Source organism: Corvus moneduloides, chromosome 2, assembly GCF_009650955.1.
Source record: "Corvus moneduloides isolate bCorMon1 chromosome 2, bCorMon1.pri, whole genome shotgun sequence".
NCBI lineage: Eukaryota > Metazoa > Chordata > Aves > Passeriformes > Corvidae > Corvus > Corvus moneduloides.
This window is the reverse complement of record NC_045477.1, coordinates 66,990,107-67,012,440: the sequence shown is the minus strand read 5'-3', so window position 1 is coordinate 67,012,440 and position 22,334 is coordinate 66,990,107. Positions and strand designations below refer to the sequence as shown.

General features: G+C 34.9%; 1 protein-coding gene across 5 annotated transcripts in view; it reads left to right on the top strand.

Annotated features, from left to right (window-relative positions):
• Positions 1-22,334, top strand: part of DACH1 (dachshund family transcription factor 1) — a 355,980-nt gene that overhangs the window by 222,457 nt on the left and 111,189 nt on the right. For 3 of the 5 annotated variants that reach the window (XM_032099932.1, XM_032099931.1, XM_032099933.1), the window contains exons 4-5: positions 15,507-15,662; positions 16,200-16,372. In XM_032099932.1, coding sequence (XP_031955823.1) covers positions 15,507-15,662; positions 16,200-16,372 — 329 coding nt within the window. The remainder of the gene's footprint in view (positions 1-15,506; positions 15,663-16,199; positions 16,373-22,334) is intronic. The other 2 variants (XM_032099934.1, XM_032099935.1) reach the window with 1 other exon arrangement.

The window sequence follows — 22,334 nt, the reverse complement described above, 5'->3', positions numbered from 1 at the left end:
TTTGCACTTCAATTTAGTTTTAAAGTAATTGCATCCAGTAGATGCTTTGATGCAAAAAAGTATCATATAATCCATGTAATTATAGTTTCTGCCTATTCATTTATTAGCTATGTTTACAAGCAAGAAGTAGGTTTGTATGTTTTCAAAACATATGCTTGGTAAGCACTAAATCTAAGACTTATAAAAACATTATCAATATGTTCTAATTAATATTTGCTCTTTTCCTTAAGCTATTATAAGGATACTTAATGCACAGCCTCAAATTAGAGTTGACAATTGCAAATACAACCCAACCAACATAGTAATAAAATCAATACTTACATTTCCCTTGGGGCCACTATTTACTGTTTGCAGTGCCATTTCCTTAATGGAATGGCAGTTATGTTTGCAGAAACCTTGTAACTACGATTTTTGTATTTTAACTAAAAGCAGCTTTCCTGAAGTAGTATGATTAAAAAAGAATCTGGAGTTGCTTTCAGAAAATTGCTGTAAACATTTTGCGGCCAGTTTTAACAAAGACTAAAAAGAAACATCTTTCCATAGTAAATGTCACTGAATTCTAAAATGAATTATTTGTAATGTTTAAAGACCTTTCAGTTGCATTGCAATAGATATTTGCTGTAATCTTAAAATACTTTCCTGATTTGTTTTTACTTTCATTTACTTGGTTCAAATTATTCTTAATCACTGAAAGCTCATTCCTGTGTGGAGGTCTGCAGCGTTCTCAAATCGTACAAGGGAGTCTGGCAGTTTATTTGACTTAGCAAATTAAAATAATGGAGGCAAGTATGAACTTTGAGATGAGTCATTGCAGCTGTTGCACAGATCTAATTCTAGTCTTTTAACTTGGTTCTTCTTTCACTGAAGTCTGCCATTATCTGGCAGGGCAGCAGGCGTTTCTGTGCCTTGCAGTGTAACTGTGTAGTACAGAAAGCATGCTATAGTTGACATTCATAGTGCACACAAGTGTCCTGTGTGTTTGCATATTCAGTAGAATATTTTGCTAATGATCTCTGACAAGAGGGATGAGCATCTGAGAGAAAATCAGTGAGTCATCATGCCTTCATAATTTGTTCCTTATGGGGCTCTGCTGACCATGCAGTGCTCTTGGCATAGCTGAAGTTTGGGGTAACAGGTTCTGTTGTACAACATGGCCACTTACTTGGGCTCAGCTGTCAGGGACTAACTATTAACTCCAATTGTTAACTAATTATTACATGTGATCATGTGACCTTTGATCATGTGACCTTATACCAAACTTCTGCTTTCGCTCCCATTCTGCAATTATTATTTTGAATAGCATTTGTAAGAGCAGGTCATTTGTAGTCTGTGTCAGTGTCCGATTATAGTCACTCCATGTGAAATGTCACCATTTCAGGATCTGCTTTCATTTCACTTGTTAGTGATATGGCAAAATTAAAAAAATTTAGAACGCAAAAGAAGTTTTGAAATATGGTAATTTGAAAGCATTGAACTTAGAAAATTTTTTTTAGTGATGTAGAAATATACACATATAGAAAAATGTGTATTATATATCTAATAAATCCATAAACATATAAGACAAAATATAAACCAAAAGATGCTGAATTGAACTGAATTGAAAAAATACCAGAACAAAATGGAAGTTCAGGATTAGGTACTTCAGTCCAGTTCTGAATATTTTTACAATTTTTATGTTACAAGTGTTATTTAAATTGCAATGTTCCTTGTAACTTTTCTGTTAGGATGCTTTTAAAAATTATGTTGACATTTGTCTTTTAAATGTATATATAAGAATTGTGCAAATTTGTGTACATAGTACAGTTTATGTACACATAAACTATGACTATGTTTTCAGTAATCACTGTTATAATTTTGTAAAATTTTTATCTAAAATTTTATCAAAAATACCTGAGGGTCTTCCCTCAGGACATTAGTCATTTTTCTAAGTTTCAGTAGCAGCAATGACTCAGCTTCCACGGAGAACGAGTCAGGATAGAAACAGAAATATCTTTCAGTATTCAAATATTTTCATTTGCTTATAATACTTCTAAGCTTTGGAGGAAGGAATTAAAATTTGTCATTATGATGACACTAGAATACCTGGTTCTGATCACTTGAAAATCTGACAGAGTCTGACTAAGATAGAAATTTCTGCAATTGTGTTTCAAATGCCTATTAGACTTGTTTAGAAACTTGCTACTCTCCTGCATCTGCACTAGTATGGCCCAGACACTCATGTCTGTGAAACCTGCTCTCCAGCAGTTCTGCAAGAAAAGAACATTATTTTGGAACATTTAACTCCTGTTGCCTAAATGGTATTGGTACTAGCATTTTCAGCACTTGATACAGACATCAAGTTACCACAGAAGAAAGTCTTGCTGTTTGTTTTATGGATTTGGCAGATGTACTTCCATGCACTTTACTAATACAGTTCTTTATATCATCCTTCGAGGATACTGTTTCTGGACAAACTCACTAGATTGCCCAGAATAGGTTACTAAGAGCAAACTGGCTTCCACCCTACCAGTGAAAAACTTGATGTAGGTCTGATGGAAACTAGATTAATCCCATCATAAAAAAACAAACAAACAACCCATGTACTTTAAAGTTTGTCCCAGTATGATTTAATTCTTTGACGTTCAGCATTTGTTTATGCAAACCTGCAGTATTTAGTGGCATCAGCAAACTTTGTTTCATTAATATTTAGCCAAAGCAATTGTGTGCACAGAATCCTAGACCCATTCAAGGAAACATATTTTGAAACAGGATATTGAAAATAAAGTCCATAGGACAACAAAAGTCAGCTTACATGCTGATGTCAGCATTTGTGTGTGTTGATAAAGCCAAGCTCTTTCCATGATAAAGATAAATTCATATCCAAATCTTTAATAAAAAACAAATGATGTTAGCTATTCACATTAAAGTCAGAAGCATCTTTGTAACTCTTCCCAGAGACTCAATTGTAAGGAACAAAAGTTATGTCCTGTTAAGAAAAAAAAATTAATCACTCAAGTTATTACATAGGGTGTGCTGTATATTCCAGGTCCAAGCTTTATACTGAAGCCTTTGAAGAGGCTGCCCATACCTACCAAATGTTGTAATTGATACAGAATCACTGCTATACAACAGCTGCAATAACAAGGTGCTGCTGCCTTTACTTTAATCTACCTCTCTTTCTGCCAGTTTATTATGTTTTGAATTTATTCTTTTGTAGATCTGTGAGCTATCTTTCTTATGGAAATTAATCTTTTTAAAAGATTTGTACTCTCATTTTCAAACACTAATACATTCATTCAAGTATCCCATTATTCAGAACCAGCTGGCTTTTTATCTAGTGATATTTACTTCAAAAAGCCAAGTTAAATGGTATCATAGATTAATTCTCAGGGCACAGGAAAGCTTTTTTAGAGAAAAAGAGATTTGGTAATTACTTAGACTATCGCAATAAAATCACAGAACATGTCAAAAATGCGTTATATAATCTGTCATAATACGAAGCTTCAAAAAAAAAGTTAATTCACTGAATTGAATCTAATATGTAGCATCAGTATATGATTTTTAAGTGGAACATTAAGTAAGGATAAAACTTTGCTGTGATTTATAATAAGCTATGTCATGATTTTTAGTTATGTATTTTTTCTTTGGAGAAAGCACTGAAACTTCGAAAAGGGCATTATCCACTGAAATTTCTTACATAAATCAAACTGGAAATAAGACACATTTTACAATTCAATTTAAGATCCCACAGAGACAATAATGTTGCAAGCTGTGCATTTTGCAGAGTAATATAGTAATGTCTAGTTTGCATTTTTGAAAAACCAAATTAATCACACTTTATTGAATATGTTGAAGCAAACCTAAAATTCATCTATTATTAAAAAACTTGTGCAACAAACACAAACTATATTTTATACATAAAGGACAAACTCATTTATTCATTAGGTTAAAACACTTGGAGTTTGCATTTTGTAGCTACTAAAGAAGTGACATTTGCTATCTGTTCTCTTTTTTAAATTTTTCAAGGCATTGTGTTCAGACTAATCTGCTTGAAAAATTGTACTAATACTTTAACACAGTGTCAATCCTGAAGACTGCGCAGAAATCCCTGTGGAAACTAAGAGATGTCTCTTAATATTTAAATTTTCTTTTTCAGTGAATCACTTTACAGGACAAATATTCTGTTATCATGTATCTCGTATTTAAGTAACATATTTTATCCCTTGAAAGATTAGCCACAAGATAATAAACTTTTTAGCCAGTTTTTAGCATTTGTACATCCTCTGAGCTAACATGCCTAGGCACTACTTTGAATTAGGACGTGTATCTTTGTGCTGTTGTGTTCAGACTGGTACATCAAAGCAACCAGAATGAAATTTCGTCCTTAATCAAGTCTCACTGACTTCAATGGAAACAGTATTTCAGTCTTAACCTTTTAAAGGGAAAAATATTTTAAAATTATTTGTAGATGTTTTCCTGTTTTAGAATGTAATTGTGGAACTATATATTCTGTATCTTGTGGGGCATGCAAGCTGCATGCCAAATCTGTATGCCAAGTGTCAGGTGCTTCTACTTGTAATTCCATTTCTGAGAACACCACTCTAACTTATTCTGGCCTCTAGGCCAAATTTGAATTCTAGGATTTGGTTTCTGGGATAATTGTTGCCTGTTAGCGATTTGTCTGTGCTTTCATGTCTTGATGATTTAAAAGCGAGAAATGCAGCTTTTTATTTTTGTTGGAAATCTATATTGACTGTACACTAGAGAGATGGTTTCGGAAAACAAGGCTTCTGACAAAATGTTCACTTTCATTTTAGAGAAACAAAAATCTTAAATCAGAATAGAAAATTTTTAGAATTTGAAAAAAATATGTCATAAATTTTCCTGAATCATCAGGAAAACTTCTGGCCCTTGTCCAATATTTTAGTTCAAGGTCTAAGCCTAAACAGTTTTTAATCTAAAATGAACATGTTTGTTTGTTTGTTTTAAGCAGCACAAAACGAATTCTAGTTTTACTAGATCCAGTAGTAGAAAAACTTCAAGCAACTTTCAGGGTTTTGGCCATCATAGTGGAAACCAGATCTCCAGCTGAGGTGTTTTTGTTTTGAGGAACTTAGGATGAGTGATAACCTACAAATAGCTAATACCAGCCCCCCAACCATGGCAGAGGCATGGAACTACATGATCTTTAAGGTCCCTTCCAACCCAAATCATTCTATGATTCTATCATTCTACGCTGAGCTGATTAATGTAAATTGCTAATGTATGATGGTACCGTCTTGTTTGTAGGGCTTAAGTCTGAGGGACTCAATACACAGAAACATCTTTATCCATTGGGTGTGCAGTGGACTGAACAAAGGTTTCTGAGAAGGCATCTAGCCCAACTTGTTATTACATAATAGCCACCAGTTATACACTGGTCAAAACTTTTTCAGACCAGTTCAGACTTGCAAGAGACTTTGGAACAGAGGTCATCTTTCTCAAACTTGTACCCACAGCTCTGACCTGGAGAACATTGTCACTAATTGAGTCAAGGCAGGGTGAAGAAAAAATACTTTTTGGCTACCTATTTTCTCTCCTGTTATGTAACTCCCCTCATCTCTGATCAGATAAATTATTTATCATGAAGAAAGATTGATGGAGCTGGGAAGCATAGTAAGATGTGTGTTTATGTCTTTTTCTGCTCATAGAAAGAATGTAACATTCTGATTTTTACTAAATGAGATCCGGATGCAGATACCTTTCTAGGAATTTTGTCTAAGACACAGTTAAAGAAATTGTTTGAAGTACACTTAAAAGGTGTGTGCATTTTTCACAAATCAGTTTGATATAAGACACAGGAATGACTACAATGAATAAAATTCATGTGGGCTTGGTAAAGTTCAGAGTACTAAATCTTGGTATAATAGCTTAGGTGAACTTCCTTGTCCTAGAACTATTACAGAAAAAAAAAAGTGGCAACTGTAAAGCCAATATTGAATAAATTATCATAACATGCTATCATTTCATGACAATAAGCTTTTTTTGTCAAACACTGGCTGGACACTTTTGTCTCTTCACATTAGGTGAAAATTTTTGCCACTGGAGATAGTTATTGGTAACAATGATTGAAAGATCTCTTGGAGTAAATAAATATTTTGTGTTAAATAACTTTCTTTCCATTTTAAAAAGAAACAAAAATATAAAAATAAATTAGAAAGTAATAACACCCTCCTTTCCCCCAGATCACAAAAATCCAAAGAAATATTTGAGAAATTTGCTGTTTAAGATGTATCACTTTCACATTCCTACCCTCAATCCAATTTCATACTTTTAGCTGCCTTTGTGTGAAGATTTTACCTTTGATCATTTTGTAAGTCAGAAAAAAACCAGCAGCAGTTCTGAGTAGGGTATCAATACATAAATAGAGAATGTTGGTAGAGTAAATCTCACAGAGAAAATGATCCTTTTTGGCATAAACAACAGCAATTGTGAGAAGCAATTAAAACAGGTATGCAATTATATGTAGATCTTTCTTACTGAGGGAAGTTCCTTGTAGTTGGTTGTCTGTGTATATGTACTGTTTCTTTCAGTATTTTCACACTATAAGCCCTTTGGGGCCAGGAGTGTCCACCTGCTCTAGCTGTCACATATTATTACTACTACTGTTATTACTAGTCATACTAGTTGTCACTTTTTTCACTGTCATCCTGAGAAAACAATAAATCATGTGCAGAAACAGTTTCAGCAGTCCTGAAACAGGACTCAGGATCCATAAACTCTTAGGTAAGATTTCCTCCTTTAGGTAACGGAATGTTACAGTCATCTGTCTTGGGACATGGAACTACGCAAAAAAACCTAAAGGCTTAAGTGTACAACGAAGTTACTGTAGCATAAGGAAATGCTGAATATCAGCTGAGATGTAATAACGATTCTCGCTCTGCGCCGAACACAAGAAAATGTATGTGTTACTCTGGAACGAAAGAAGCACAGTATGATTCCTTTGAGACCCAAGCCTATTACATGTTGCAAATTTACAAAAAGACTATATAAGACCTAAAAATTAGAGACTATATCAGAATGGTTATGAATCAAAGCTTCACAAGCAGCTCAAAAGTAAGAAAATTCCTCACAAAGCTTTGAGTTAGCACCTGCTTCCCAAAGGAGGGGGAAGTGGATCTGTGAGCCTCAGTGCTTGTGCAGCCTGCTTACTTTTCCAATGCAGTTTTTCAAGTGTGGAAGAGACACAGGATCGATTTGGAAACCTCTGTGTCCAGCCCCATGCTGCTCATGAAGCCAATATCTGGGCAAATATAAATCTCCTTTTCCCTGAATGGGAAACACAGCCATGTGCTCTGGAGAGTGCCTGAAACTTGCTGCAGCTGGTGGGGTTTCATGCAGCCAACTTGCAGTTGTTTTCCCAGCGAGCATAGGGATGTAATTGCTATGAGACCTTGCAATCAACTTTGCTTAAGACTGGATATTAATCTGTTGATTAATAAGGACTGATTTTTGATAATTTAGCCTTTCTTCCTAAGAAAACGACTAAAAAATTTCAGTGAGTAAAAATCTGAAGAATGATGTTCGAGAAGGCATTCTGTGTGCAATCTTTTAGAGCCCACATACCGTTAAGAGTTGGTGCAGCATTTGTGCTGGAAATTGAAATATTCCTCTTTAGTTCAGCAATTTTTTAAAAAAATCATCAATAAACATGATTACATGTAATATGTCAACCTCCCTGCTTTGCATTTTCATCCCTGGTTCATCTTCTTTGGAACAGATTGAACATGATTTTACAGAGGCCTTCTTGCTTTTAATTTCAGTGCTTTCAAGCCTAATATATCTTGCTTCTCTTATTTTTTCATATTGCAACACAGCTGAAACAGGTGAGGGAAAGTGTGGACAAACTAACAATTAAGTCTATTTACTAGAAGGTATTAGGAAACTTAGCATTCTCACTTTATGCATTTTGTCTATGCAATTAATTTTTGCACTTCAATGTATTTATGAGGGTTGTCTAGTATTTGTTTTTCTTAGTTTATTGTTTATACAGAACTGTCAGCCATACTTAGATATTCTGAAAATCTGCAGGACTTTTCTTCTTGAGTTAAAGGGGCAGTAATAAGATTACTATTTCTCAAAACTTTTTGAGAATTTTTTTTAGTAAAGATAAAGAAAAGGGGGAAGACAAGCTACTGAATACATACATGGTATATTGCCTTGGTTTACTTTTTTTGTTTCTGAGCACTGCTAATATAGAATTAGAGGCTGTAAAACGCATGACTAGAGGTAGTAAGGATCAAAAATCAGGGTCCATATCAACTGAGAAATTGCCTGTATCAGACCAGTGAAGATAGTATTGTCATGAATTCCCATCCAAATCCATATTTTCAGGAAAGATTAGGCACTTACTCGTAGGCATGAATCACTCAGAAGCTCGAACTTATGTCTCTCATTGTGGACAAGTTTCTGGACCTGTCTATTTTAGTTTCCACTGTATTAAAAAGGAAACTGATTATGCTGAGTCTGTTACACTGATTATACAGAGCAACAAATTGAATGAGGATAACTTCTTTCTTTATAAACCGAAGTAACAGGATCTTACTATAGAAAAACTTAAACCCATATTTTTCAGAAAATGATCTAAACATGTTGTTATAGACAAGTCAGCCAGGTGTATTCACTGTTAAGGAACTTACCTGTTCCTTAAGCAAACAGAAAATATTTGTATCCACAATTACATGCAATGACTATGTATAGTAATACATTAATTGTCTACTAAATGGGAAATTTTTGTATAAAAGCACATGCAAATGTAATCGAGATGTTTGCAGAATGCTTTGTGATGTTCATTGTGTTGAGAGATAAGGAAAATGTAGTTTTTCGTGGTTTTTGGTTGACTTCTAATGGTTCATCAGTCTTTATATTTTAAAAACTCTGCCTCAAAGGACTAGCTGTACTTCTAGCTTTCTGGTCTGAAGTTAACCTATTTACCCAGGGGTACCTGACAGGAAAATGGAGTCCAGTTTTTATTTTCCTCAACACAGTCCATACAACACATCTGACTTTTTGTTTCTTGATGATGTCCCAAATTTATTTTTGCATATTTAAAATTGCGTTGTTATCTTACAAGATCATATAACCATACAAATAAACTGGGTTTTGTCTATGAAATTAGTGCAAGTGAGATACTAGTAGAAGGAGACAAATGGAAAATCTATTTTTAGGTAAATGTCACACAGCCTGCAACTGAGTTGCTGAGCTTTCAGTTGTCTTGGACAGTTTCATTATTCATTAAATTGAATTTTAAAAAGCTTTTCCTGTGTTAATCTTTTTGGTGAAATAATGAAGGATTAGTATAAAATATCTATATTCTATGGGATTCATTGTAAGTGTGAAAAAATTATTTCACTTACTAACTTACATAAATTCAGTATTTCCTGATTAATGATTAGGCCTATACTCTCGTATTCAGCATTTAGAATTCCATCTTATTTCCTGGAATTAACAGTCTCTGCTACAGTTTTTATTATCAGAACATAAATATGAAAAGTAAAGTGAGTACAAATTTGGCTTACGGTGCAAAGTGCAGTTATAATTTCTTTGCCATTGCCACAAAACAAGTATGCAATAAAATTAGTACAGTGAATGAAGCAGTCTAAATGATTGAGACTACTACCTGTTTTTCAGATTGCTACTGTTGTCAACAAAGAAGAAATAATATGTAATTCCAAAGGTTCTTTTGGCTTCTTCTTTATATATTTCTGTAGGAAAATGTTTATCAGAGAATAGTGATTTCTTTGTTTTTTGTTGGGGTTTTCTTGTTTGGTTTTTTTTAAAATTTCCTGCTGTCATGATAATAAGCAGAACTACAAATACCAGACCCATCAGCCTACTATTTTAGAGAAAATTATGAAAATTTTTAATTAAGAGCCCATGTTGCTCAAGGCCTCTTTAAGAGCATAAACAGGATTATATAACCAAAAACCCCCAAAACAATGCAAAACGTTGTGAGGGGGTAGAAAAGAAAAGAAAAATCCTTATGGAAAGCCAAATACAAAGGGTTACAGAGAAGTCTTGGAAAACTCATTTTTCTATGTTGTAGTACTTCTTCTCCTGATCACTTTGTGGTCTCAGAAGAGGTGGCAATCCAAGTATCAATAATATTAGACAGATACTATTTACAAATGACAAAGGTTTGTTTTTTTTTTTCCTTTAATGATGTAATAGTAACATAGAGATGAGAGAAAAATGCCTTTATCTGTAAATATGTGTCCTTTATACAGTCTCACAACACTCATACATTGCAGATAAATTGTACAGTTGATTTTAAGGAACTGAATTATACAGAAATCATATCACAAATTTATAACAATTCAAAGACTAAAGCAGCAGTATTTGATTTGGGAAGTTTATGAAATGGTTCCCTCACTGTCAGGAGGCTAAGATTACCAATTTTCAGCATGCTGATTATACATATTTTCCAGTGGACATAAATAGCCTGGATCGTTAATAGTCCACTTCAGAAAAATGAGCCAACACAGCTGATACTGATGCTTTGTTTGGTAATTGTTGCTGAGATACAAATTGTTTCAGCAAACACAGAAGATAACAGAAAGATTAGGAGACTAAAAGGAGATCAGTAGCACACCAAAAAAAAAAAAAAAAAAGTGGTTTGAGTCGTTAGTAGGAAATCAGACTCTTGTGTTTTGCTATGTGATATTCCTTGTGTATATAATGGTACCTGAAACTATCCCTGAGCCAGGGCTGGGCTTCACTTGCCTAAAGACAGGCTTGTAGTGTTCTCTGGAATTCCATTAAATATCAAGTTTTCCACATGAAAGGAAGGGAAAGACCCAAGGGCCTGGCAGATAGCCTAATTTTAATTTCTAAAAACCACCTATAATCATGAAAAGTTTGACTTTGTTGCCCAGGCATAGATATATGCTACTAGCTTAGATACCCTCAAGTATCCTGCCTGATCTACACCCCCAGATAGCCTTGGGGTCTCCTGCAGGCACTGTGTAGTAGTCACCAACCCTGTAAGACCTGAATCAAATTGTTTTGGCCACCTCAGGTGTTGTGTGTTTAGGCTATTGAACTGAGTCTGAGAGAAGGGTCATCCTAGTCTGTGGAACCAGCAGATGCAGATTCAGCTGACCAAAGACAGGTCTGTCTCCCACAGAGTGAGTTCAGCAGTCCTCCAGAACCTGTTGGCTGGATCCCTGCTGACTATCACAGGAACTAAACTGTTCAGTTCACATTGTAGGAACTGAAATTTAAGCAACCTGAATCCTGATAGGGTCAGAATGAAAAAAGGAAAAGGAGTCTTCAAATAAGAGTAATGATTATAAAAACGAACCTGGTACATTTAGATCAGCGTTTGTGAGGCTGACATTGCACACTAGTTTTCTGCTTCATTTTCTTTTTCTTGGCTGTTTTACCTTCAAGTCCAGAATTGTTTCAATTTATTATTACCATCCTTAGCTACCTAATTGTGCTACTAATGAATTCAAATAATCCAGGCATCAGGCTTTTACAAACCCACTTCAGTGTACAAATAATAGTTTGTTGTGTAACTGCTGATTATGGGAGAAGGTAACTCACATTATGGAAAATATGTGCTGAAATACTGGTGGTGAGGAAAGCAATGGATTCTGTACTATGCCTTTTAAACTGTGAAAAAGTATTGTCATTCTTGTTCCATTGGGTTGTCCATCATGAGTAAATGTGAGATATCTGAGCCTGGTTTTTAAGCATGTGTACTTACATTTGGAGCTTCATTTCAATTTTTTGAGTGCTTATATTAGCGCTATCACACATGAAATACATAGTTGGCTACCAAATTGCCTATTCAAGTACATATGTATGGGGTTTGAGCACTCAACATTAAGCATTTGCATTTCAAAATTGGATCCCTTGTGCTTGAAAGCCTTGAAAATGGTACTCTATGGTCAGCCTAGTGCAGCGTCAATTGAAATGCTGTTTGAATGCAATGTAGAGCTTCCAATTGCTGCTTCAGAAAGTGTTATGCTGAATCTGGAACACTTTGCATAATTTAATTAATTATGCCACTAAAAACTGATTTTCTCTCAATTTAAAGCAAACAGCTTTTATGAGGGTGAACTGCAGCACCCAGGGATATCAGGTGTCCAAGCTTTTAATCCTATTACAAAGACTTGACAACCACTGATGGAAACTGGAAAAACATAAGCCTCCACCAGGGCAACAAGTGAAGAGGAAGAAGGCAACAGATTTTTAATACTCTTTGAAACCACTGTATGCATTAAATCAAAATCAAATGTAAAAAGTGACAGAACTGGTAGGTTGCACTTCATTGTGCAGACAGTGAATAGTGTCTAAGGAATAACACTTATTTTGCTTTGACATTAATGAAAATAACTGTTTCCTCCAAGAGGAAAAGTGTTCTGTTTAACTAGCATAAGAAAAACACAGTGGATGGCCAAGACTTTTGTATATTTGTATCTGTGTCTGTTCACTTAAAGTGTTCAGGAGCTCAATGGTCTGAAGTTTGAAAGTGGTTTCTAATGTTGTAGACTGGATTCTGTCTATAAATCATTTTCCATATAAGCAAATCTTAACAGACGATTCCAGACTACGAGTAATAAAAACGCTTTCACTAAATGCTAGCCTTGATACTTCACTTTCTCAAGCTTGTCTTCTCTCTTCCAATTTATTATTGGGTTCAATATCATGCTAAAACAGTAGACACTGTAATTTTGAGGCAGAAAAGAGTACTGATTTAGAAAAGCTCTAATTTCTGAGCCACGTAAGCAGAGCCGTAATTGGCAAACTATGACTGACCTTGCAAAATTCGTTGACCAGGTTAGGAAGGGTCACAGAAGAATTGACTCCATCTCCATATCAAACACCAGCATGTAACATGAAATTAACTGCACTGTAGAAGTTCTTACTGATAAAAATAGGGAAAATATCTCATTACTGGGAATTCAGCACCCTATAAAATGCAAACATTTTCCTTATAGTGCTAACAAATATTCATATAATTACTAATATATATTTATGTATTATTTGTATTCTTCCGATATCTATCTGAGATGGTACACCCGGCTTGAAGGGGAAACAGGAGTTAGTAGGGGTCACTGAAAGAGCTTTAACCTAGATTTAAAGGGGGAAAGCTTGATAAAATCAAGCTCATAAGAGAGGTCTGGAAGAGGAACACCAGAGTTTGAAGGACAGTGTTTCAGCAAGGTCCTTTGCTCTGCCATCTCACTGGAGGTAGGGGATGGAGAGCTATATGGTGGCAAAGACTGCAAAGCGGGTTATTGATGTGTTAGAAATTGCGGAAGCACCTGACAATAGTCATGTAGGAATTAAGGCTTGTCTCCCCCAAAAAGATCAATGGTAGGATCAATAGGCCAATTGAAATGCATCTACAGCAATGCACACGGCATGGCCACCAGACAGGAAGAGCTGGAAGCCATTGTGCAGCAGGAAAACTATGGTGTAGTCGCCAGCATGAAGACTACACTGGGATGACTTCCACAAGTGGAGTGCTGCAATGGGCTGCTATAAACTCTTCGGAAGGGATAGAGCAAAACAGGAGGGTGGGGTAGGGCTGTATGTTAGGGAGTGAAATATGTACATCATGATGGTAAAAAGCAGAAAATTAGAGAATATAAAATTCAAAGGAAAATAAAAAAAGATTTTTCCAGATAAGATTTAGCTGCTTCACTATGTGTTTAAAAGTATGTTCATGCTTTTTGAGAGTGTCTCAGTTCTCAAAATACAAGAAAACCTGTTCACTTGTCAGAGGTCATGAGATTCGAATAATGTATTTACCAGCTCAAGTATGTTCACTGCATAAAGGTTATGAAAATTTCTTGTAAAATAATAAAAGTACCTCATATAATTGATTCTCTTCATTGTTTCATAAAATTGCTTTGTTTGATTGCGGGAGACTTTGGACTGAATTTCCATTACCTGCTTCTGAACAATTTACACTGGGATTGAGACAGTATTGTGCTAATGAGTTAGAATTTATATTGAGCCTTAACTGTCTTCCTGAAGTAACTAGGGAAAGAAAATCATGGCAATAATGGAGTATTTTTCATTATAAACTATGTTGTACAGCTTTTACAATCAGGTTTTTAATAGATCTAGAGAAATTAAATTGGAATTCTACCAACTTCTGTGCTTTTGTCATCCAATGAAAATGATGGTAAAATATGTCAAGACTAATGGGCTTATCCCCTTTCCACTGAAGTAAGAAGGAGGTGGTATCATTCCTGTTGTTTTTCAGGCCCTGTTGTTCATTAAGGAGTAGGATGTATGTAGAAAAGCATGCAGAAAGATGCATTTTGCTATAATCCATAATGCTAAATAGAAGCTGAGTATAGATCAAATACGACTTGACTTACATTATGCTAAAGTCCCTATCAAGAGATGCTCCCATGAAAATAGTAGACATTTTCAAAGTCAGGAGGTTGAAATTGTGCTCTACATGAAAAAGGAAGCAATCATGTATTGCTGATGGATATATTAATACTGCTGAGAATGCATGCATATATCCATATTTATTAATATATTCAAACATTGTTTATTGATTGTTTATGGTAAATAAACTCATACGGTGAGTATATAGATTACTGTGCATGCATGAACATACATACACTCAATCTCAGCATTATACGTAAGTACACACCGAGAATAATACAGCTTGTCAGGTACAGAGATTTTAACCTTTTCATTTCATATAAATATACAAACTAATAATGAGATGTTAATTGTTATTGTCCTTTATACAGTGTATCTTATTGTCCTTTAATTGCATCTTAATTAATTCTATGGTTATTTGTTATGAGGAAGTCTGCAATAGTGAAAAAGGGTGTTTCTCAAATAAATGAATTATTTTTCATCTCAGTACTTGTTTGTCCACATTCTTCTTTGCTGTTAGTCTGTTCCACTAGCAGAAGACTGCAAGAATCAATGTAATCCCTTACATGTTAATAATATGAAATAAAAATTAAATATACAAAATACAATAATCAGCCAAGCACATATGCATGCATGTTGTTGCCCTCAATAAATTAAATTTTCAGTTACTTCACATAATGTTTATTTATTCACAAATACAGGACACAATATAACTGTAGTTGAAGTTTTAATTGGCATAACAGGATTTTTTATTTTGTTAGACATTTTGCAGGCAAAAATATTCTCTCACACATTAAAGAAATGCCATATATAATTTTACTTTCTAAGGATAGGAAAAGTGTGTGTAAAATATACACAAAACACAGACTCATGTGAATGAGCATGACTCTAATACTTTTAGGTTTGCATGCTAGCTCTTAACTTTAAGAAGTTTTTCTTAATACCTCTTTCAGAGGGTGGAAAAAAACCCCAACCCTAAAGTCCTTTCCCCAACACACACACTAAAAAAAGAAAATAAAAAGAAATTGCCACTTGCAGAGAAGGTTAGAATGCTGGCCTTGCTTCCAAATTCAGAAATTGAAAATTTGGAGTCTTCATTCATCCAAATAATATATATTCATTCCCCATAGGCAGCAGTGATGGTTCTTGGGATAAAGAAAAACTTCAGTCTCCCCCCACCCAAGGATCACAGGCCTCTGTTAACCACCCCAACTTGCCTGGACAGCATAATGTTCCAGTTAGCCATCCTCTCAACCCTCTTCAACAGAACCACCTTCTGCCAAATGGTACGGGTTGACATCTTTCAGCACTAACATCTGCAGTTTTCTAGTTCCTGTCTTTTTTTTGTGTTTATATAAATAGGCAATGAAAAAATCAAGGATGTGCGGAATACTGGAATACTTCCTTTAAGGTATTAAGCAGGGGAAGTGGAGACAGTAAAGAACAAACACATATGCAATAAAAATGATACTTAAAATAACTGCTAACCTGTGCATCAGTGGCATAATGACGCATTGCTAAGGCACCTTGCAGCGGATACCAAAAACTATAATAAATAGCCATTGCTTAGCAATGATATTACACATTACACAGATATGAACAAGCTAAGAGGTCTAATAGCCTCTCCTTGTGGCTAGAAACCCTCCATGGTTGCTAGTGAGTCACCCATGCATCTCCCAGAAGAGAACTGACATAGAGCTGCTTTTTCCTGCAATGTGAACCATCTTGTCACCCATCACTTGAATACTGTCCATCAGGAGATACAGAAGATAGTGCTTAAAAAAAGATGCATAAACCTATTTCCCTGTTTTCCTCCCCAACAGGGTTGGAACTTCCTTTTATGATGATGCCCCACCCACTGATTCCCGTGAGCCTACCTCCAGCCTCTGTCACGATGGCAATGAGCCAGATGAACCACCTCAGCACCATCGCCAACATGGCAGCAGCAGCACAAGTGCAGAGCCCTCCATCCAGAGTGGAGACATCTGTTATTAAGGTAACTACAGAACAAACCAAACCAAAAAACACCAAACTGTAGCCCACTCCCAACCATCATAAATATTATAAACGTGTATAGGTGTCAAATATTCTAAGGTAAATTGTAAAGTCAGTAAATACAAGAGAACTAAGTATGGTGACTCTGGGAGCCCAACAGACTACTGGTGGCCGCTGTTACCTTCTCATTTTCCCTCCCTCTCTCTAAATCAGTATTAAAGCAACACTCAAGTTGAAGAATTCTCATACACAGCTTCGTGATTGCTCATATTTCATAGCCTGTAATCTAATGGCAATATTTCTTGAGATATCAAGGAAAAAATTACTCTTTTCTTATATTAGAAGGGATTGTTCTTCCAAATTTAAAATCTAAGCATTTGAACTGAAATGCTCTAAGTTTTCCAAAGAAAGCTGAAAGGTTTGATACTTTGCCTGTAGAACCTAAATTTGCCAAATTCCAGAACAAATTAGAATGAAGTAGAACAGAACAGTTGCAGTAATCTGCAGGCCAGTATTACAGGAATATCTCAAAAATATCTGATATCTGAACTTGTCTACCTGTTTTAGGTTTTGTTTGTGGCCTTTAATTAAATTAATCTTATATTAATTCATAGAGGCATTTACCAGAGGCATAGAGTCTTTTCTTCCTCTCACTGAAGGTAATCTGTTTTCATTTTAAAGGCATTTCATTTTAAAAGACATTTCTGTGTTACCATTAGATAACTATGATTTGATCTTTATTCAGATATCTACATTTTGCCTCTTATCCTTCTTTAGTTCTAATAAATGAGAAACAGAAAGTACACAAACTGTTATTTTTTTATCTAATGTATCTTAGATATGCAAAGGCAAGTTTATGTGATTTTTCAGGGCTATGTTGGAAATCTGTCCTTTCATGCAATTCCTTTGACAAAAATTAGGTAAACTTAGAACCTCTTCCACTTTCAAATCAGGAGTTACGAAAGTTTTGAAGTTCATGATGACTTAAGCAGAGTGAAGAGGTCTGACTTTATTAAGACATTCAACACACTGGTGCACCTTTCTTCTTTAACCTGACAAAACACAGAATCGCTAAGAGCTGTTCAGTTAAAAGTCAACAAATCTATGGTTTTATTGACGTAGAAAAATGTGATCTGATGGCCTAATTTAGTCAGCTACACTTCCAAATGTAGGCTCTTCTTTGGAGGCCTTCAGTGCCATCCCTTTCTTGCCTTTGTTGACATGAGGAGTTAAGATACTGGTTTGAGAAGAATTGTTTATTTATGTGGTATGTGAACAAGACTAGATCCTGTCCTAGTTTCTGTCTTGCCCATATCTTGGGAATATAAGCACTCTGCTGCTAACTAACTGTCTGATTACATGGTGATTTTTGCACCTTTATTTTTCTATTTTTACTTGATTGGTATTTCATAAGAGTTACATGATACTAATGTTCTCTGAAACACACGTGGTGCTTTATTTCATTCTAAATTTATTTTCTTAATTGGAACAGTGACCACTGGTACTACAGAGGTATCTAAAAAATGAAGATTGAGATGGAGCACATGCTAAATGACAGCTGATATATGAATTACTGTGCCAACAAAACTTTGTTTTCACTATTTTCATGCTATTTTCCCTCCTTTCATTTTCTGTGACCTCTTTGATTTCATATATAAGAGTATAAAATTTGACCTTCATTGGTAACCGTCTGTTTCTAAACTTTGACAAGCTGAATTCTAGCTTATAAAGTTGATTTACAAGCTAGTTGTAGCTATTAAAATTGCCTAAGTTACCATGGCCTACATTTAAATATGTCTTTGTGGGCATACTCCAGTGTGACCCCGATCTTTGTCTCCAGTTACCAAAATCTGGTACATTTGAGTATAACATACCTCATACGCCATGTAAAAATGGTTTCCTTTTGTGGAAAGCAGGTCCTGCTCTGTTCACAGATGTAACCACATTATGGAAACATAGCTGGACCCAGGAAGCACTTAACTGAGAAGTATTTTTGGCTCATGTGGTCTAAACCTGTCTAGTCGGTTTAAAACTATTGGACTCTGAAAGGGAGACACTGTCATCATGTAACTGCGTATATTATTTTAACCATAGGCAGTCCCATGCCAGAAAATTTTCCTTATCCTGGAGGTCCTTTACTTCTTAACAAGTTCATTTTTGTAGCTCATCTACTTTCTCTAGCAGAGATAGGTTCCTTATAATCTAGGTGAAGACCTGGAAAGTACCTGGCAATTTAGGCTCTCTGAAACATTCTATCAGCACATTGTAACTGGAAAATCATAATTTCTTTCCAAAATCTTGCTTATTTAAGCATTTGTTTGTTAATAATCTACAGTATGTATCTCTGTCATTTTTGAAAATTCAGCTCTCATGTTCATGCTAATTAAATATTCATTGTAGCTGCCAACTTTTGCATAACTCCTGGCATAACATCCTGTGCAAGTTTCATGTTCCCATCTGGTTTGTACATAACCATAATTTAAAAATGTGTGGATTTCAATGAAATGTTTTTAAATGACCAAATTAACCTCAGTTTGCTTTAGAAAATGTGCACATCTGAGGATGAAATACACATATTTTTTGAAGTTTGCACTGATAAGTTAAGGATTTTGGGTCATTTATGTAGAGCGTGATGGAGACATTACTGAAGTGCTGCTGTTACTTCTTCAGTCAAGGCCTGTGACATATTGCTCACAATACATTTCTAATACAGGTGAATCTGTAAACACAAGTTTTAATCTGTCACTCAAAACTCACTTCTAAATGTAAGATCTTGCTGCACATAGTTATTTCAAGAGTACTATAAGGGCTAAGGAACTTAACTCTTGCAGGACTTTCCTACTCATTCCTTCAGCCCCATTATAGTACAACTCATCTAGATTTATGTTCTCTGTTATTATCTATTGCAGATGGATATGATCATGTGGATAGAGGTAGCACAGCCAAGTAATTATGTTCCTATTTTTTAATACTGAGCTGGATTGAAACATAAACCCCAGCAACTTAAAAGCATGAGGTCATTGTTTGGGGATTTTCTTCCCATGGGGATGGACATAATGCCACTGGCAATTTACCTGTTCTTCTCTAGGCATAGTCAGAGGCTGTGATTTTAATGTCCATTGAATTATATGCACTGTGTAGTTGAGCAAGAAACTGTAATCAGCATACTTCTTGAACCTTGTGCTGGCAATGTAATGTTTATGAATAATAACTTATACTACAATCAAAATAAATATCTTCAAGAATAAATGTAAGTGAGAAGGTCAAACCTCTTTTTTCTTTATTTTTACGGGAATGGATAAATAGTGCAGTTGCTCTCTTTCATGAAACTGTTTGTTATTAGAATTACAGCTTCCAGTCTTTTAGTGCTACATTTTCAGGTGTCTTGGTTTTGTTTTCGTTACCGTTTGACTCATTTTTTTAACCCTAATTTTACTGAAATATTTTTTCCTTAGTATCAATGTTTCCACAAATTGCCTTGAAAAGTTTTTGAATCGCTTATCTCAGAGTTTGTAGTTGTGACCTGAAATGACAGCATAGATTTGAAATTAAAGTACAGCATGTTTACCAGTGTAAACTGCTTGAAAGTTAGAAGGCCTGTGAGAAATTTCTACTCTGAAAAGTAAATTGATAGTAACCATATCTAATTAAGTAACAAAGAACAAAATTGAGTAATAGAAAATCAGTCTTCAGATCATGAACAACCAGGTTCATTGGATAGAAGAATTGCCTTTGTGAACAGTGCCACAGTAGATGACTTGCTGACCTTTCCTTCCAATTCGCCGAGTTCACAGCTAGTGCTGTTATCTTTAAACTCACAAAGCTTCAAATGCCTTTCTATTACTGGGTAATATTTCATTTCTTCATGATAAGAAGTTGGAATAAAGCTGAGATCATGTACTAACTAAACATTTTATACTGCTATGTTCAGGAGATGAGACAAAGACAAAATTACAAGGGAAGCCTTACAAAGCAACACCTTAGATTTGGCAGTGAACTCTGAGCTCTAAAATCTTCAGAATTATATTTCAGAAGAGTGTTGTGCCCTTTCGAACATGAGACGAACATTAGATGTCTTTTTGTAATGGAATGTTTAGATATATGAGTTGGATGAATAAGAGGAGAGCAACAACAAGCCGGGACAGCAGATTGTGACAACAATGAATTGCAGTGAGTGTGACAGCTGTGACCTAGGGATGCTTTAGACATGAAGTGGCTTTCATCACCTGCCCATGGTTTCAAAGGCTCAGCTTGTTAGCAGTTTCACTACATCAATTTTTTTCACTCAGCAGAAAGATATATGAAAATACAAAGGACATACCTTTTATTAATAGCAACTTGAAATTACATTGTAAAACACAGAACAGAGCAGTAGCATTCCAGAATCAAAAATTGCAATTTATCCATATGTGACTATTACTTATAGAAAGAATTAAGAATAAAACAGAAGAAACCAATACCTCCAGCTGAAAAAGTGGAGACAGCAGGGGCACAGTAGTTTTCCACTGCATAATGAATATGTCAGAGTAAACTTTGCTAATTCCCTGACATATATCACAGCACTGGTTGTGTTACACTAGTTTATAACTTTTTTGTATCTATCTATATATATATAGATATATTCCTGTGATCCAATAGCAGAAATTTACTGTTAACTTTTTTAACAAAGGTAGCTGCTGACAGATTTTATTTTTTAGAATAACTGTTTATAGGACTCTTCTGACATGAAATTTTATGTTAGCATTCATTCACTTTTTCACTTTTCATTGGCAATATGTGTGCTCCTGTTGATGTAATGTAATGTTCCTTTTTTTTTTTTTTTTTTTGCCTATAATAGATGAGCTCAGTTGGTCAGAGCCCGGTGCTAATAACACCAAGGTCATGGGTTCAATCCCCGTATGGGCCATTCACTCAAGAGTTGGACTTGATGATCCTTCTGGGTAGCTTCCCACTCAGACTCTTGTGTTTCTGTGACTATTTCCCAAAAAAGTCCAAGTAATAGCCAAAGAGAATAAATATATCACTGCCATACAGAAATGGCTGAACAGAGTACATTCTAATGTCTAATGTCAGACCGGTGGTGAGCAATTTCAGGGAGCATACCTGAAAGGAAACAGACTCTAAGAGGAAAATGAGAAAGTTTAATTCACTGATCTGAATCTTGAATCCTGTGTTGAAGGCAAAAGTTTTCTATGGACACTTTTGTGCCTTACAGGAAAAGCATTATGCAGACAGTGGCAGCATTCCTGTGAAGCTGGATATCGTATACTCATTTTACAGACAAGGAATGAGAACAAAATTGATTGTATTGCAAATTGGCAGAAACACCCTTTTTTATACCTAACCTGAAAAACACCTGAATTTTCAGATAACCTACTATTTTTAGAGACATTTGTGCATTATTCATTCAAAATAGAAATTTTAACATTACTTTAAAGTGATTTTCTTGAATGTGTAAAAGTGCGAGAAGAGGGAAGCTACTTTAATTTCCTCTTTATCTGATACATAAAGTATGATTAAGTTTTCTTCTCTATGTGAGGAGAAATTTGATTTAGAGCATTTAAATAATAAAATGTAATTGGTCTGCAATAAATATTTTAGAATAAAAATAGGACTATCAGCTCCTAAAACATCTACTTTTACATGTTGAGAAACCAAACATGCAAATTGGAATATACTTATAAAGTTCGAAGTATAATGTAAATCAAATAACAATTTTCTTCTATCATGGCTGCAGAGAATATGATATCTTATTTGTAGGGACTTGAACTTAACAGAGAAAATCTCCACATTAGAATAACTTACATATATACACACTTCTTTTTTTTTTAATTTAGAATGAGTAGATCTTAGGTCAAAGTATAGTTGACCTTCTTTATTATGGCTTAACCATCTTTATATTAGAGGACACTGTGTTCCACCTCATTAATTAGTTCTATCTATATGATTAATATTATTTATTT